This window comes from Dromiciops gliroides, chromosome 2 (assembly GCF_019393635.1).
Source record: "Dromiciops gliroides isolate mDroGli1 chromosome 2, mDroGli1.pri, whole genome shotgun sequence".
Taxonomy (NCBI): Eukaryota; Metazoa; Chordata; class Mammalia; order Microbiotheria; family Microbiotheriidae; genus Dromiciops; species Dromiciops gliroides.
The window spans coordinates 265,886,179-265,903,341 of NC_057862.1; the positions used below are offsets into that span (position 1 = coordinate 265,886,179).

The 17,163-nt window shown below is 39.8% G+C and overlaps 2 protein-coding genes across 8 annotated transcripts in view; one reads left to right on the forward strand and one right to left on the reverse strand.

Annotated features, from left to right (window-relative positions):
* PACS2 (phosphofurin acidic cluster sorting protein 2) overlaps positions 1-17,163 on the reverse strand; it is a 298,609-nt gene that overhangs the window by 272,425 nt on the left and 9,021 nt on the right. The window lies entirely within an intron of this gene.
* Positions 2,221-3,132, forward strand: LOC122742005 (40S ribosomal protein S13-like). The gene is made up of 2 exons (XM_043985958.1): positions 2,221-2,489; positions 3,045-3,132. Exons 1-2 carry the CDS (start codon positions 2,221-2,223, stop codon positions 3,130-3,132), a joined length of 357 nt encoding a protein of 118 aa, XP_043841893.1.

The window sequence follows — 17,163 nt, forward strand, 5'->3', positions numbered from 1 at the left end:
CTCCTCAGGGAAGGTAGAAAGAAAGAACCAAACATTAAAAAAGCAAATATCTAAATTTTGGGGGGAAGTGGTAAAGCAATTGGGGTTAAGTGACTTGCCCAGGGTCACACAGCCAGTGTCAAATGTCTGAGGCTGGATTTGAACTCAGGTACTCCTGATTCCAGGGCCGGTGCTCTATCTACTGTGCCACCTAACTGCCCCACAAATATCTAAATTAATGCTTGAAACTGTAAAATTTATAAAACCGTTTGCCAATCTGTAAACTCCTGGCTGGCTGGCTGGCCAATCATGTAAAAATAGTATTAACTGTTTGAGATGAGAAATTATAACTGGCTTTCTAATCTGTAACTTTGTCTTCCCCACTAAGCCAATCTCTGTAAAATTTTAACAAGCTAGCTGGCTAGCTCTCTGTGGGGCTATAGGCTGTTACAGGCCAGTCTGTAAGGGCCACCCCAACTGCTTCTCCCAAATTGATAAGAAAGAAGATTAAGAAGCCTCCTTCAATTGAATTACAAAAACAGGGTAAACTTAGAGATAAGAATAAAGACAAATAGAATATACTACCTGACTGCTTTTAAACTTTCTCACCTGCCACCTTAAAATCTCCTCCCTTTCTCTTGCCTTCTTTCTCCAGTGTCCCCCTTGTGTCTATTCCCAACTGTGCCCTTTCACTTTTCTCCTCTCCTCCATCTGCTACCTACCGACCAACTCCCGCCTCTGCTCTTCTTCACTACAGCTTCTTTTTGTCTCCTGTCCTCCCTTTCACTACCCCCTGCATCTCTTAAAAAAAAAAACTTACCTCCCTCAGGAACCATGGGCCGGCCGCACCCATGCCCCCAAGCTAATTCTTTGGCCGAGTCCAGGGCAGGTGTCCAAAGCTGGCAGGGGTACTAAGCCCCAGAGGCTGGGCTGAGAAACCTGTGTCATGCCTGGGTTTTCCATGCATATTCCCGCTGAGTGGGGCATGGGCTCATGAGGTTAATGTTCCTGGGGCGGTTCCAGGTACAGCAGTCATGCTGGGGGAGGGGTGGCCCATTTGGGGCACCCAAGGCTAATTTTAGCCACTTACAAAACCAAGCTTCTGTGGACTAAATGTCTCCCATTAGCCCTAATTAGGATAATTAGGATAAACAACCACCCCTAGGAAGAATGTAAAAATATCCCCATATGAGATGTTATTTGGGTATCCTTACTTGGGAAGGGAAACAGAATTCCCAAGAATAGAAATGAAAGACACGTTTCTCAGAGAATATATTTCTGGCCTCTCTGCCTCTGTTTCTTTACTCGGTCTGACAGAAGGGACTTCTGGCCCAGACTCCTCTCGAGTTTCCAGCTCACCAATTTAAGCCTGGAGGCTGGGTATTGATAAGAGCCTGGAAGAGCAACAAGTTGGGAAGAGCTGTTCCTGGTGTTACTTATCACCAACACTGCTGTGAGGACTGAGGAGCAAAACTGGACTCATTACTCTCGAGTAAAAGGGGCACCTTTACCAGAAGAAAAACCAGAGCCAAAGCATGAGCAGTGGACTGTGAATAAGGAATCTGATGGACTGAGGATGAAGTTTAAAAGACTGTAATGTACACTATTCATTGGAGTCAAGGAAAGGGGGGCAGGTAGGATTCATAGAGTGGGTTGGGATTAATACTGTCCTGTTTATCTATTATGGTACACATAATTGCCTGATGGCATGAGCCTGGGAGGAGACCTGTTGAGGGAGATCATGTTTGCATGGGTATTTGACCCCTGGTGTATGGCATGCTATTAGGGAGTGGGAGGACTTTAGTTTAAGGGTACCTGTTGGAGGTAATAGAGTAGAAGGTCAATATACTAAGCCTGGTACAAAAAGGGGGGAAGGGAAGTAACATCTTGGGGTAGTGGGAGCTGCTCAGGCAAACAAGTAGTGGAGGAGCAAAGAGGATGGGTATTATGGGGGGAAGATGGAGGAATGAGGACTCATCCCTGGCCTGCTGAAAGGCACATGCACCATCAAGACCAGAATGGTGAATGGGTACTGTCATGCCCTTGAATCCATTCCAGTGCACAGTATCACGACAAAAAGGAACGTGTCAGTCCAAACAGTAGAATCTGATACTTGTAAGGTTGCCCTGTGTAACCATGATCTTGGGGTACAGCAGAGGATTAGAGATTATGAGAGATGCATGTGCCTAGAACCAACTTATAACACTAAGGGAGCTCTTTCGCCCCCTGATCGTCGCCATCATGGGTTGCATGCATGTTCCCAGGAAGGGCCTGTCCCACCAGTCAGCTTTGCTGTACCGCCACAGTGTGCCCACGTGGCTGAAGCTCACCTCGGACGACATGAAGGAACAGATCTACAAGCTGGCCAAGAAGGTCCTGACATCCTCCCAGATCAGTGTGATCCTGAGGGATTCTCATGGTGTGGCACAAGTGCGTTTTGTAACTGGCAACAAAATTCTAAAGTCCAAGGGACTTGCCCCTGATCTTCCTGAAGATCTTTATCACTTGATCAAGTGTGAGGACCAATTTTTAATTCGGGAGCGTTAGCTAAGTGGCTCGCTGCAATATTGGGGCAAGGAAGGAGACCGGCAGCCTCCCTCAAAACAGAACAGGATTGATTTTAACAAGAATGAACTTAAAAAAACAAACAAACACAAACAGGATCAGTAGGATCAAGGGAAAGGAAATAAAATGGGGAAAGGGAAATTATACAACCTGAAGAAATACCACCACCCAGGAATCAGCTGAGAATACACAGCAGAGCTCCTGTTGCCTTCCAGCATCCAGCTAGAATACCCAATTCTCCTCCCCCAATCCCAGAAAATCCCCACACAGCCCCAGCCAATGGGATGGCCGCTCTGACAGTCACATGTCTGCCCTCACTAGGCTTCCAATCATTATAATTTTGCCAGGCCCATGTAGGCGTCACGCAAGTGGTGATGACGTGAGGTGTCAGCGCCATGGCAGCGGCTACAACCAGTAGGTGGAGCACCGTGAGGTTTGCAGAGCCCCAGGCCAGTACTCACAGAGGCATAAAAACCTCAAATAACAATTAATTCTTTACACAAGAAAGCTGTTGCTGTTTGCAAGCATCTTGAGAGAAATAGAAAGGATAAGGATTCTAAATTCCATCTGATTCTCAACAAGAGCTGAATTCACAGGCTGGCTCATTACTACAAGACCAAGAGAGTGCTCCCACCCAATTGGAAATATGAATCATCCACAGCCTCTGCTCTAGTTTGCATAAATTTTGGTTTATGTACTAAAATAATAAAATCACATCTAGATGAAAAAAAAAAAAACACCACTAAAAGAAGTATCCAGGGAGATGAGTAGCAAAAAGAACAATGCAACCCAAACAGACTGACCTTTCTAACATATGGATTTGGTATGTGGGCATCAGAAGGAGAAACTGACCCCATAGGAAGAATAGGAATATCCTTTGAAAATCCCATGGATCCTACGTCACCCTATCCTTTTAAGACTCCAGAAATAACCTCTCTGAGTCCAAAGAGGGCATTACGAAACCCTGAAACTCCTGAGTTACAGGCCATTGAAGTTAAGGATGTGAGACAGACAGTAGAGACATAGACTGGGTGCGGAGATTCAAATGCTTGGATGGAATGGGTCAGCACTTTGGGAAGACCAGCTGCCCATACTCTAAGTCCAGATTTTAGCCTGGAAGGGTTCCTGTGTCTCCTTCAATTATACCAGAACAGGCTGGCAAAGGATGAGAGTTGCAGGGATTTGGAGCTACTCTTCCCTGTAATAAAAAGGACAGCAGAAAAGATCACACCCACCTTTGTTGGAGTCCCAGGAAACCATCCCGCCTGTCTTTCCAGATGTGTGAGAGGTTTTCTGGTGTTGGGTAATATGAGTTGTGTCCAAACATGGGAAGTAACCGAGAACAACTTGGTAGATTTTTCAACCTTGATCTTCCCCCAAGGCAACCTATGGTGGTACTGTGGTGGAAAAGTGTTGAGACCAACCTTACCCCCTAACTGGGCTGGGACTTGTGGGTTGGTGTGACTGGCCACCCCCTTTACCATGGCATCTGAGCATTTCTGCGAATCTGAGTCTAAATCAAGAAAGAAACGTAGCCCAGAGGGACAAAAAGGGTTATCTGATGCTTCAATCTACCTAGATAGCATAGGAGTCCCATGGGGAGTGCCAGAATCTCTCCTATGGTGGGTAACCATAACTAAAAATGTAGATTGGAACCAGGTACAGGGTATTTCTGAATAACTGGCTGCAACTAGCAAAATGGCTTGGAAAAACAGAATAGCCCTTGATATGTTAGCAGAAAGAGGGCGAGTGTGTGTCATGCTGGGCGGACAATGCTGCATCTTTATCCCAAATAATACCGCCCCCTGATGGTTCAATAACTGGAGCCATTAAAGGCTTAAGTTTACTGGCTGAGGAATTAGCTGAAAATTCATCAGTTGACACCACCTGGATGGGATGGATGGAATCCTGGTTTGGGAAATGGAAAGGTTTCACTGCCTCAATCTTCACTACTCTCATTATAGTGGCAAGAGTTTAATGCTGTATACTTCCCTTCCTTCGAGGGTTAAATCAGAGGCTAATAGAGACTTCTCTCACAAAGATTACTCCACTTGGGTGTAAAGAATTAATTGTTATTTGAGGTTTTTATGACCCCATCTTTTGGCAAGAATTTGAAAGAAAAACCTCGGAGTGCACTGGCCTGGGGCTCTGCAAACCACACGGTACTCCACCCACTGGTTGTAGCCATTGCCATGGTGCTGGCACCTCATGTCATCACCACTCACTGACGCCTACATGGGCCTGGCAAAATTATAATGATTGGAAGCCTAGTGAGGGTAGTCCTGTGACTGGCAGAGCAGCCAGCCAATTGGCTGGGGACTGCATGGGGGTGCTGGGAGAAGGGAGGTCCCCCCCTCCACATTCTAGCTGGAAGACGTTGGAAGAGGCTGCTGTGTATTCTCAGCTGATTCCTGGGGGGTGGTGTTTTGTCAGGTTGTATAATTTCCCTTTCCCCATTTTATTTCCTTTCCCTTGATCCTACTGATTCTGTTTGTGTTGGGTTTTTTTTAAGTTCGTTCTTAAAATAAATCCTGTTCTGTTTTGAGGGAGGCTACCGGTCTCCTTCCTTGCCCCAATATTGCAGTGAGCCACTTAGCTAACATTCCCCAATTAAAAATTGGTCCCACATGGGAAAGTAAAGGCAAACATTCAAATGCTAATATTCACAGATTTAGACCAAGAGGCAGAGGAGATATTCAATAAATGGAATGAGAGGAGCCCAATAGTCAAAAATAAAGAGGAGAGATTGTGAGAAAATGGGTAGTTGTCTCCTCTCAATGAGGATATAACAGTCAATCATACTCCTCCCGACCTGTTTTTAGGACAAAGGTCTCAGATTCCCTCCTCCTCCTCTGGCTAACAAAATCACATGGTTCAAGGAGCCCTGTTCTCAATAAGGTCAGCTCCGGAGTTATGTCCATATAAGGAAGAATAAGGACCAGGAATACTGCACTCTTATTAGCTAGTTTTTGCATGTAGATTGTAACCCTTGAGTAATGATGAAAAGGGGGAGATGGGGTGGAGCCAAGATGGCAGAGAGGAAGCAGCAAGCTGCCTGAGCTCTCCTTCTGTTCCCTCAAAAAGAACATTAAATCAAGCCTCAGGACAGATTCTGAAACTACAGAACCTGCAAAGAGAGAGAGAGAGAGACACAGTCTTCCAACCAGAGATAATTTAGAAGACTTCAGGAAAAGGTCGGTCTGACTGGGGCAAAAGGGAGGCCCAGCGCAGGGCAGCAGCCCAGCGCCAAGGGGGTCAGGGCAAGTCAGCAGGAGCTGCGGGCCACAGCCAAACAACTGAGACTCCTGGAACCTGGCTCAAAAATCTCGTGGCCAGAAGGACAGTGGAAAAACCTACCTGCACCGGCTGGGAGGGCCACGAACGGGTCAGGCAGGATTGGGTGCCGGGATCTGGTGCCTGGCCGAGTGCACTCAGACAGGAAGTGCAGGGGGGCGAACTGCACACACTATAAAGGCCTCAGAGTAAAAAGCCGGTCACACAACACCTACACCCCTGCACAAGAAGCCCAAAACAGGGGCCCTGGTGCCCCCAGAGTAGACCTCAACTTTAAAAAATAAATAAATAAGCTGCAATAATGAGTAAGAAGCAAAAAAGAGCCCTTCTCCATTGAGAGCTTCTGTATCAATAGGGAAGAAGCCAACACAAACTCAGATGAGGGCAATACCCTCAAATTGCCTACATGTGAAGCCTCACGAGGGAAGGTGAATTGGTCTCAAGAACAAAAAGCCTTCCTGGAAGAGCTCAAAAAAGATTTTAAAAATCAACTGAGAGAGGTAGAAGAAAAAATGGGAAGAGAAATGAAAGCAAAACAAGAAAACTATGAAAAAAGAATCAGCAGCTTGGAAAATGAAGCACAAAAATTGACTGGCCAAATGGAAAAAAAAGAGCATAATCTCATTGAAGAAAACAATGCCTTAAAAAATTCACTTAGCCAAATGGAAAAAAAGGTGCATAATCTCACTGAAGAAAACAATGCCTTAAAAATTAAAATTGGACAGTTGGAAGATAAGGAATCCATGAGAGACACCAGGAATCAGTCAAGCAGAATCAAAGAATGAAAAAATAGAAGAAAATGTGAAATACCTCATTGGAAAGATAACTGATCTGGAAAACAGATTGAGGAGAGACAATTTGAGAATCATTGGTCTGCCTGAAAGCCATGACCAGAAAAAGAATCTAGACACTATATTCCAGGAAATTATTAAGGAGAACTGCCCTGATATCATAGAATCAGAGGATAAAGTCATCATTGAAAGAATCCACCGATCACCTCCTGAAAGAGACCCCAAAAGGAAAACTCCAAGGAATATTGTAGCCAAATTCCAGAATTATCAGGTGAAGGAGAAAATACTCCAAGCAGCCAGAAAGAAGCAATTTAAATATCATGGAGCCACAGTCAGGATTGCTCAGGACCTGGCAGCTTCAACATTAAAGGACCACAAGGCTTGGAATATGATATTCCGGAAGGCAAAGGAGCTTGGATTGCAGCCAAGAATCTATTACCCAGCAAAACTGAGCATTCTCTTTCAGGGGAAAAGATGGACATTTAATGATATTGGAGACTTTCAATCTTTCCTGATGAAAAGACCCGAACTGCATAGAAAATTCGATCTTAACATACAAGACTCAAGAGAAGTTTAAAAAGGTAAACAGGGGGTGGTGGGGGGTGGGGTGGTAACTCAATTAGGTTAAACTGCTTATATCCCTACACGGGAAGATAATACTCATAACTCTTAAGAACTGTAAATGTATTTGGGCAGAGAGAAGGACTTTACACAGAGGGTATAAATATAAATTGTCTTTGATGTGATGATACAAAAAAAAATTAAGGGGTTAAAAAGGGAGTCTAAGGGGAGGAAAGGTGGAAGGGGATGAATTATATCATATGAAGAGGTGAAAAAAAACAACCTATTACAATAGAGGGAAAGAAAGGAGGGGTGAACATTGTTTCAACCCTACTCTCATTAGATTTGATTCAAAGAGGGAATAACATATATGTTCATTGGGATAAAGAAACTTAGTGCATTCTTTAGGGAAGCAAAAGGGGAAGGGGAAGGGGGGACTGATAGAAGGGAGGACAAAAGCAAGGGAGAAAAGGGTAAGAAAAGAGAGGGAGGTGATAAAAAGGGAGGGCAGATTGAGGGAGGCAGGGGTAAGAAGTAAAACATTGGTGAGGAGGAATAGGGTGAAAGAAGGGGGGGAAAGTACAAAGGGGGTAAATAGAATGGAGGGGAATAGACAGTCAGTAATAATAACTGTGAATGTAAATGGGATGATCTCTGCTATAAAACGGAAGCGAATTGCAGAGTGGATTAAAAACCAGAATCCTACAATATGCTGTTTACAAGAAACACATCTGAGGCAGAGAGATACACACAGAGTAAAGGTAAAAGGCTGGAGCAGAATATATTATGCTTCAGCTAAAGTAAAAAAAGCAGGGGTAGCAATCCTTATCTCAGACAAAGCGCAGGCAAAAATAGATCTCATTAAAAGAGATAAGGAAGGAAATTACATCTTGCTAAAAGGTATTATAGATAATGAAGTAATATCAATATTAAATATGTATGCGCCAAGTGGTATAGCATCCAAGTTCTTAGAGGAGAAGTTAAATGAGTTACAAGAGGAATTAGACAGTAATACTATACTAGTGGGGGATCTGAATCTCCCCCTCTCAGAATTAGATAAATCTAGCCAAAAAATAAATAAGAAAGAAGTGAAAGAGGTGAATAGATTACTAGAAAAGTTAGACAAGATAGATGTCTGGAGAAAATTGAATGGGAGTAGAAAGGAATATACCTTTTTCTCAGCAGTACATGACACATTTTCAAAAATTGACCATATATTAGGGCACAAAAACATCATAGTCAAATGTAGAAAGGCAGAAATAGTAAATGCATCCTTCTCAGATCATGATGTAATAAAAATTACATGTAAGAAAGAGCCAGGGAAAAGTAGAATGAAAATCAATTGGAAACTAAATAATATCATTCTAAAGAATGAATGGGCCAAACAACAAATCATAGAAACAATCAATAACTATATCCAAGAGAATGACAATAATGAGACAACATACCAAAATCTATGGGATGCAGCCAAAGCAGTGTTTAGGGGAAAATTTATAGCTATAAATGCTTACATGAATAAAAAAGAGAAAGAAGAGATTAATGAATTGGGCATGCAACTTAAAAAGCTAGAAAAAGAACAAATTAGAAATCCCCAATTAAATGCTAAACCAGAGATCCTGAAAATTAAAGGAGAAATTAATAAGATTGAAAGCAAAAAACCTATAGAATTAATCAATAAAACTAAGAGCTGGTTTTATGAAAAAACCAATAAAATAGATAAAATATTGGTTAATTTGATTAAAAAAAAGAAAGAAGAAAAGCAAATAATCAGTATCAAAAATGAAAAGGGTGATGTTACCACCAATGAAGTAGAAATTAAATCAATAATTAGGAATTATTTTGCCCAACTGTATGCCAATAAATTTGACAATCTAAATGAAATGGATGAATATTTACAAAAATACAAACTGCCCAGGTTAACTGAAGGGGAAATAAAATCCTTAAATAAACCCATATTAGAAAAAGAAATTGAACAAGCCATTAATGAACTCCCTAAGAAAAAATCCCCAGGGCCAGATGGGTTTACAGGTGAATTTTACCAAACATTTAAAGAACAATTAATTCCAATATTATACAAATTATTTCAAAAAATAGGCGAAGAAACAGTTCTACCAAATTTGTTTTATGACACAAATATGGTGGTGATACCAAAACCAGGCAAAGCAAAAACAGAGAAAGAAAATTATAGACCAATTTCCCTAATGAATATTGATGCTAAAATCTTAAATAAGATATTAGCAAGGAGATTACAGCAAGTGATCACCAGGATAATACACTATGACCAGGTGGGATTTATACCAGGAATGCAGGGCTGGTTCAACATTAGGAAAACTATTAACATAATCAACCACATCAATAAGAAAACCAACCAAAATCATATGATTATCTCAATAGATGCAGAGAAAGCTTTTGACAAAATACAGCACCCATTCCTAATAAAAACACTAGAGAGTTTAGGAATAGGTGGAGGTTTCCTTAAAATAATAAACAGTATCTACCTAAAGCCATCAGCAAGTATTATATGCATTGGAGATAAATTAGAGGCCTTCCCAATAAGATCGGGGTGAAATAGGGATGTCCATTATCACCCCTATTATTTAATATTGTCCTAGAAATGTTAGCTTTAGCAATCAGAGAAGAGAAAGGAATTAAAGGAATTAGAATAGGCAAGGAGGAAACAAAACTATCACTCTTTGTAGATGATAAGATGGTATACTTAAAGAATCCTAGAGAATCAACTCAAAAATTACTTGAAACAATGAACAACTTTAGCAAAGTAGCAGGATATAAAATAAATCCACATAAATCATCAGCATTTCTATACATGACCAACAAAGTCCAGCAGCAAGAGATAGAAAGAGAAATTCCATTTAAAGTAACAGTAGATAATATAAAATACTTGGGAGTCTACTTGCCAAGACAAACCCAGGAACTCTATGAACACAACTACCAAACACTCTTCACACAAATCAAATCAGATCTAAATAATTGGAAAGATATCAATTGCTCATGGATAGGCAGAGCTAATATAGTAAAAATGACAATACTGCCTAAATTAATTTACTTATTCATACTTATTCAGTGCCATACCAATCAGACTACCTAAAAATTATTTTATACAGCTAGAAAAAATAATAACAAAATTCATCTGGAAAAACAAAACATCAAGAATATCCAGGGAAATAATGAAAAAAAATTCAAAGGAAGGTGGGTTAGTGGTATCAAACCTGGAGCTTTACTATAAAGCGGCAGTCATCAAAACTATCTGGTACTGGCTAAAAAATAGAGTGGTAGATCAATGGAATAGGCTAGGCTCAGGAAATGCAGTAGTAAATGACACTAGTAATGTAGTGTTTGATAAACCCAAAGACTCCAGCTTCTGGGATAGGAACTCAGTATTTGACAAAAACTGCTGGGAAAACTAGAAGATAATATGGCAGAAATTAGGCATAGACCAACATCTTACACCTTATACTAAAATAAGGTCAAAATGGATACATGATTTAGACATAAGAGGTGATGCCTATCAGATCTTTGGAAAGGAAAACAGTTTATGACCAAACAAGAGATAGAGTATATTATAAAATGCAAAATGGATGATTTTGATTACATTAAATTAAAAATTTTTTGTACAAACAGAAGCAATGCATCCAAAATTAGAAGGGAGGCAGAAAACTGGGAGACAATTTTTGTGGCCAGTACTTCTGATAAAGGCCTCATCTCTAAAATATATAGGGAACTAAATCAAATTTATAAGAATCCAAGTCATTCCCCAATTGAGAAATGGTCAAAGGATATGAACAGGCAGTTTTCTGATGAAGAAACCAAAGCTATCTATTCCCATATGAAAAAATGCTCTAAATCTCTAATGATTAGAGAGATGCAAATTAAAACAACTCTGAGGTACCACCTGACACCTATCAGATTGGCTAATATGACAAAAAAGGAAGATAATAAATGTTGGAGAAGCTGTGGGAAAATTGGAACACTAATGCATTGTTGGTGGAGCTGTGAGCTGATCCAACCATTCTGGAGAGCAATTTGGAATTATGCCCAAAGGGCGATAAAGCTGTGCATACCCTTTGACCCAGCAATACCACTTTTAGGTCTTTTTCCCAAAGAAATCATGGAAAGGGGAAAGGGACCCACATGTACAAAAATATTTATAGCTCCTCTTTATGTGGTGGCAAGGAATTGGAAGTTGAGGGGATGCCCATCAATTGGGGAATGGCTGGACAAGTTGTGGTATATGAATACAATGGAATACTACTGTGCTGTAAGAAACGATGAGCAGGAGTTCAGAGAAACGGGTCTTGTGTAGGCTGATGATGAGTGAGATGAGCAGAACCAGAAGAACACTGTACACAGTATCATCAACATTGAATGTTGATCTACTGTGATGGACTATATTCTTCTCACCAATGCAATGGTACAGAAGAGTTCCAGGGAACTCATGATAGAAGAGGATCTCCGAATCCAAGGAAAAAAAAAAAAGAACTGTGGAGTATAGATACTGAATGAACCATACTATTTCTTTTGTTTTTGGTGCTGTTGTTTTCTCTATTTTGAGGTTTTTCATCATTGCTCTGATTTTTCTCTTATAACATGACTAATGCAGAAATAGGATTAATGTTATTGTGTGTGTGTGTGTGTGTGTGTGTGTGTGTGTGTGTATATATATATATATATATATATCCTATATCAGATTACCTGCTGTCTAGAGGAGGGGGAAGGGAGGGAGAAAAATCTGAAATTGGAAAGCTTGTATAAACAAAAGTTGAGAACTATCTTTACATGTAATGGAAATAATTAATTAATTAATTAGTTTTTAAAAAAGAAAAAGAAAAAGGGGAGGGTCCATTCGCGTTAGGGGCTAGGGTTTAAAACAAGGCCTGTGAGCCCCCTTTCTTTTCACCCACTAGCTGCACACTAGGGTGCCTCCTTTTCATGAGAAGGAAATAAATGAGCCTTTGTTACATCGCTGCTGAATTCCTGAGAATTATTGAGAAGAGGATTGTTTTCCCTCACAGATGGGGAACATAATCATGGTGAACAACCCTATACAAAGTATAGGAACAAAAAGGAGGAATCTAGTGAACCTCACTCATCCAAACTGATCAAAGGAGGGAAAGGTATATACATGATTGGACACAGCAGTACATTTCAATAGGGATATAGGAGGAAAAGATGAAAAAGGAAAGAGAGGATTAAGAAAAAGGGTAAATTAAGTCCTAAGCAAAACAAACTCTAAGGCTATGAAATATTTATAGAAGCTCTCTGTGGTAGAAAAGAATTGGAAAAGGAGGAAAAGGGGTTGGGATGTGTGTCTATAAATTGGGAAACAGCTGAACAAGATAAAGTATGTGATGGAATATTATTTTTCTTTAAGAAATGATGAAAACAATGTAATCTGAGAAACCTGGGGAAAACTGTAAGAACTAATGTAGAAGGTAAGCAAAACCAAGAGAATACTTTTACATAGTGACAATATTCTGACAAAGTAAAATTTAGACTCCCTGTTTCCAGAGCTAAGGCCCAGAAAGCAAGCTGCACCCTGAACTTGGCAGGACAACAATCCTCAGTGATCACCCTCTTGATGATCACACCCTCTGGGCTAGTCATACAATTCACCAGTCAAAGACAAACAGTGGACAAAGTCAAACGTCCTGTAGTGAATCAAACTTGTCACATGCTTGCTGCCCCCTCATTGTTAGGACTACAACTCACTGAGCAGTCACTAGTATAAGTACTGAGATCTCTCCACACTACTTCCCCACTAGGCATGAGCCCCTGCACAGGTGTCTATAGCTCTACCTTGCTTGTAAGCCTTTTTCCTCACTTAAAAAATAAACTTTCTCTCTAATTCCTGACTCACCTATCTCTGGTCTATTCTGTGCAGCTCCATCCATTCACGGGTTAGAGATCAGTTCTGGAAAAAAATCTGGTTGACAATCGCAACACTGAAAGACTTAACAAATGTGAGGGGTAAAACTAAAAGTGTGTGTGTGGTTACCCTATCTGTCTCCTGTGTGGGGAAAACTAACCAGGACAACAGTTTAACAGTTTAGGTATTAAACATTTATTAAAATATATTAGGGTTAACAAAGAGAGAACAAGTGTCTCTGAAAGAATAGGAAAACCCTAACTACCTCAACCACTCCTGGTTCAGCTGCCAACCCCACGAAGTTCTTGCCACTAATTCCCAAAACCAACTGCCTTACACAGTGCTTCAAGCTGATTAGTTGAGAGTGGTCTCATGTTGATGTAAAGTAACTTTGGGACGCTGAACCTTAGAAAGGTCAAGGCGTGCTCTCACAGCGGGGGGCCTCTGGTAATAATAATATTCTCACACAACTCTGATCGACACAATAACCAACCACAATTCCAAAAGACTCATGATGAAGCATACTACCTACTTCCTGATAAACAGGTGAGACTCCCAGTGAAGATTAAGATACCTTTTTTTTTTAACATAGACATTGAGGAAACAAGAATTTTTCTTTCCATCTCAACTGGAAGCAGGAGGTGGAGAGAAGGTGGATTGTTAAGAAAAATAAAATTTAATTTAAAAAGTTACTATTACTGAATGAAAACAGAAAGTGTGTGTATTCCTCAGCTATGCATATAACTTTTACTAAAACTGACCATGTTCAAAGGGTATCAAAACCTCACAAATGTAGAAAATCAAAATGCTAAATTGTTTATCAAACACAACACAATTAAAACTACATTAAATAAAGAGTTTTTAAAGGAAGGATTAAATGAGACTAAATAACCTAATTCTACAGAATTGCTGTATCAAAAAACAAATCACAGAAACAATGAATTATTTCATCCAAGAAAATGACAACAATGAGACAGTATTTGCAATTCAGTCAAAGCAACTCTAAGGGGAAAATTTCTATCTCCAAACATTTTTAATCAACAAGAAAGAAAATGAATAAATAAATGAACTGGGCATGCAACTAAAAAACATAAAGCAAATAAAAAACCAAAACTAAACACAAAAATAGAAATTCTGAAAAATCAAACAACTTAAAATTGAAAGCAATAAAAACCTGAAGGGAAAGAGGGGCTAGTCTTGGGGCAGACAGAAGGCTGGGGGGGAGGGGAGGAACAGCTAGGTAGTGCAGTAGATAAAGCACTGGCCCTGAAGCCAGGAGGACCTGAGTTCAAATTTGACCTCAGACACTTGACACTTAATAGCTGTGTGACCCTGGGCAAGTCACTTAACCCTCATTGCCCCCCCCCCCAAAAAGGCCCAAGGGATAGATCCAAAGGCCTGGAGTCAAGAAGAGTTCAAATTTGTCCTAAGACACTTATTATCTGTGTGACCCTAAACAACTCACTTAACCTCTGTTTGCTTAGGAAGTAGCCAGGTAGCTCAGTGGATAAAACACTGGGCTTGGAGTCAGAAAACCTCATCATGGATTAACTATTAGGTAATGTGAAACACTAAATTGCCAATATCCGAAATGAAAAAGAAATATTTACAGTAAATGAAGAAGAAAAGGGGAATTAGTATTATCTTGGGCAGCTAGGTGGTGAAGTAGATAGAGCACAGGCCCTGGAGTCAAGAGGACCTGAATGCCTCAAACACTTAACACTTACTAGCTGTGTGACCCGAGGCAAGTCACTTAATCCCAACTGCCTCAACCCAACCCCCAAAAAATATGCATACAAATGTAAATGAGTATTCCCAGTATCAGTTCAAATCTTAACCTATGCAATTCTTATTCACATTTCCTTCTTCTTGGTCTTTTTATTCTTTATTTGTAACAGTGCTATATAGCCTTTAGGCTGTCCACTGTCAGCCCCTCCTCTCACTGTATAATCAACTAATGGCCTTTTTCAAATCATACATTTCCTGGATGGCATTACTTCTAACACTTCTTTCTATGATCCTAGGGCCCCAGAATAAGTCATCACTGGAAACATGCAGTTTACTTGCACCCACCATCCATCTATAAGTAAACCTTAGAAAAAATGTACTACATAAAAAATGAAGACCATATAGTATGGTTTTAGGGTAAAGAGCACATGGATCATGGAACAAAAGACTTCCTATCTAAGACTTAGTTTCATATATCAGATACCTTAAATGAACTTGAACAGAGGCTTACATACTCCTCTTTCTTGAAATGCTCTCCTGTCTGTCTTATCTTACCCTTCCTTCAAGATTCAATTGAAATTCTTGTCACCATGCCCTCCATTCTCTGAACATCTGCAGTCCTTAAAAGTCAGTATACTAACTGACATTTAAGCACATTCTACTATCTTATAGAGAAGCAGCTTAGTATCATTAACAGAGAGGTGGCTTCAAAACTGGGATACCTGAGTTCAGGTCCAACCTTTGACATACATGCCTTTGGCTTGGCTACTTCACCTGTCAGTGATCTAAAATAACTCACAGATCAGGTGTCAATCTGCATCTGCAGGAGTTTCCTCCTGGAGAAGTTCAAGTTCTCTATACCAATGAAATTACAAGTCCAGAATTTATTCCAAATCTATTATCTTGTATTCTTTAACATAGGCATTGGCCTTCCTTTTCTAACCTGACTATACAAGGTGGGTCAAAAGTCACAATGTTTTCATAACCTCTTGAAAATTATTTTTTCTTTATTTTTTGCAATTTATGAGTAATGCACATTCATTTTATACACACACACACACACATACTGTATATGATGCTACGGTATTGTTAATTAAAAACAAAAAATAGGGGGCGCAGTGGATAGAGCACCGGCCCTGGAGTCAGGAGAACCTGAGTTCAAATCCAGCCTCAAACACTTTTAACACTTACTAGCTGTGTGACCCTGGGCAAATCACTTAACCCCAATTGCCTCACTTAAAAAAAAAACACCCCCCAAAATAAAGGGGTTATTAAATGCTAAAGTCCCTTCATGACTTTTGCCCCATCCTGTATATTCTCGGAAAATGATATTATGGGCTATAATTTATACTACAAGGTTATCTTGCACTTGGCCACAGCTAGACAAATATTAAGTGCTCCATAAAGACTTCTTGATTGAAGTAATACTTAGAAATTCCTTACCATTTTGAAGTCTTTCACCTTCATTTGAGAAAGACATGTTACAGAGAGCTAATTGATCAGAATATGAAGCACGCTGAAAATTGCGATTTTCTATTCACATCAAGTTCATTTGGAAAAATAGAACTCAAGCAATTAGTCAATAGTCAATAGTAAATTCCTCCTCTCCTCCAAAAATGTATTTTATTATCTTTAACTATCATCTTCCCTTTCTCCCCCACAAAGAGTAATTTAATTGATCTCAAACCCAGCTCTCCACACTTAATACTACTATTCTCTTAGTCATCAAGAAACATCAAAATTCTTGTGTACCTACATGAAAAAAATTTATAGAAATTTCTGTCTTGCCTCTGTTCATAAATGACCCTATCCAATGGCAGTATCCCATTGTACACGGCTGTCACACAGAGATGTGACTACAGACCATGAACACATGCACTGAACAAAGTTACTATTCAAAAATTACTTTCGTAAAAACACAAATACTTTATAATTTGCTTCAAAAGGGCATCGTTTTAATCAACATCCAACCCCACCCCTAGCATTTGTGGGTACATAAAACCTATTTGGTGATACTGCAAAAATATTTGAAAGTGATTTCTTTCAGATAAAGCTAAAAACTCATCTATTCTTTCCCAGAAAATTTACTAAGCATCTACTATATGCAACACATTATGATACATGGTGTGAAATAATTAGTCAATGAAAATTAATGTTAAAATAATTATAGCTTTTATATTTTCAAATAACATTAAGGAATTCTGCTGAAGTTGTTGTTTAGTTGATTAGTTGTGTCCAACTCTTCATGACCCCATTTGGAGTTTTCTTCTCCGGTTCATTTTACAGATGAAGAAATTGAGGCAAATGTTACTTTCCCAGGGCCACACAAAGTAGCATCTGTGCCAGTTTTGAATGCAGATA

Coding starts and splice junctions, on each gene's coding strand:
- LOC122742005 (XM_043985958.1), top strand. CDS start 2,221: ATGGGTTGCATGCATGTTCCCAGGAAGGGCCTGTCCCACCAGTCAGCT. Junction 2,490..3,044: donor GAAGATCTTTATCACTTGAT/CAAGTGTGAGGA, acceptor TAATTCTTTACA/CAAGAAAGCTGTTGCTGTTT.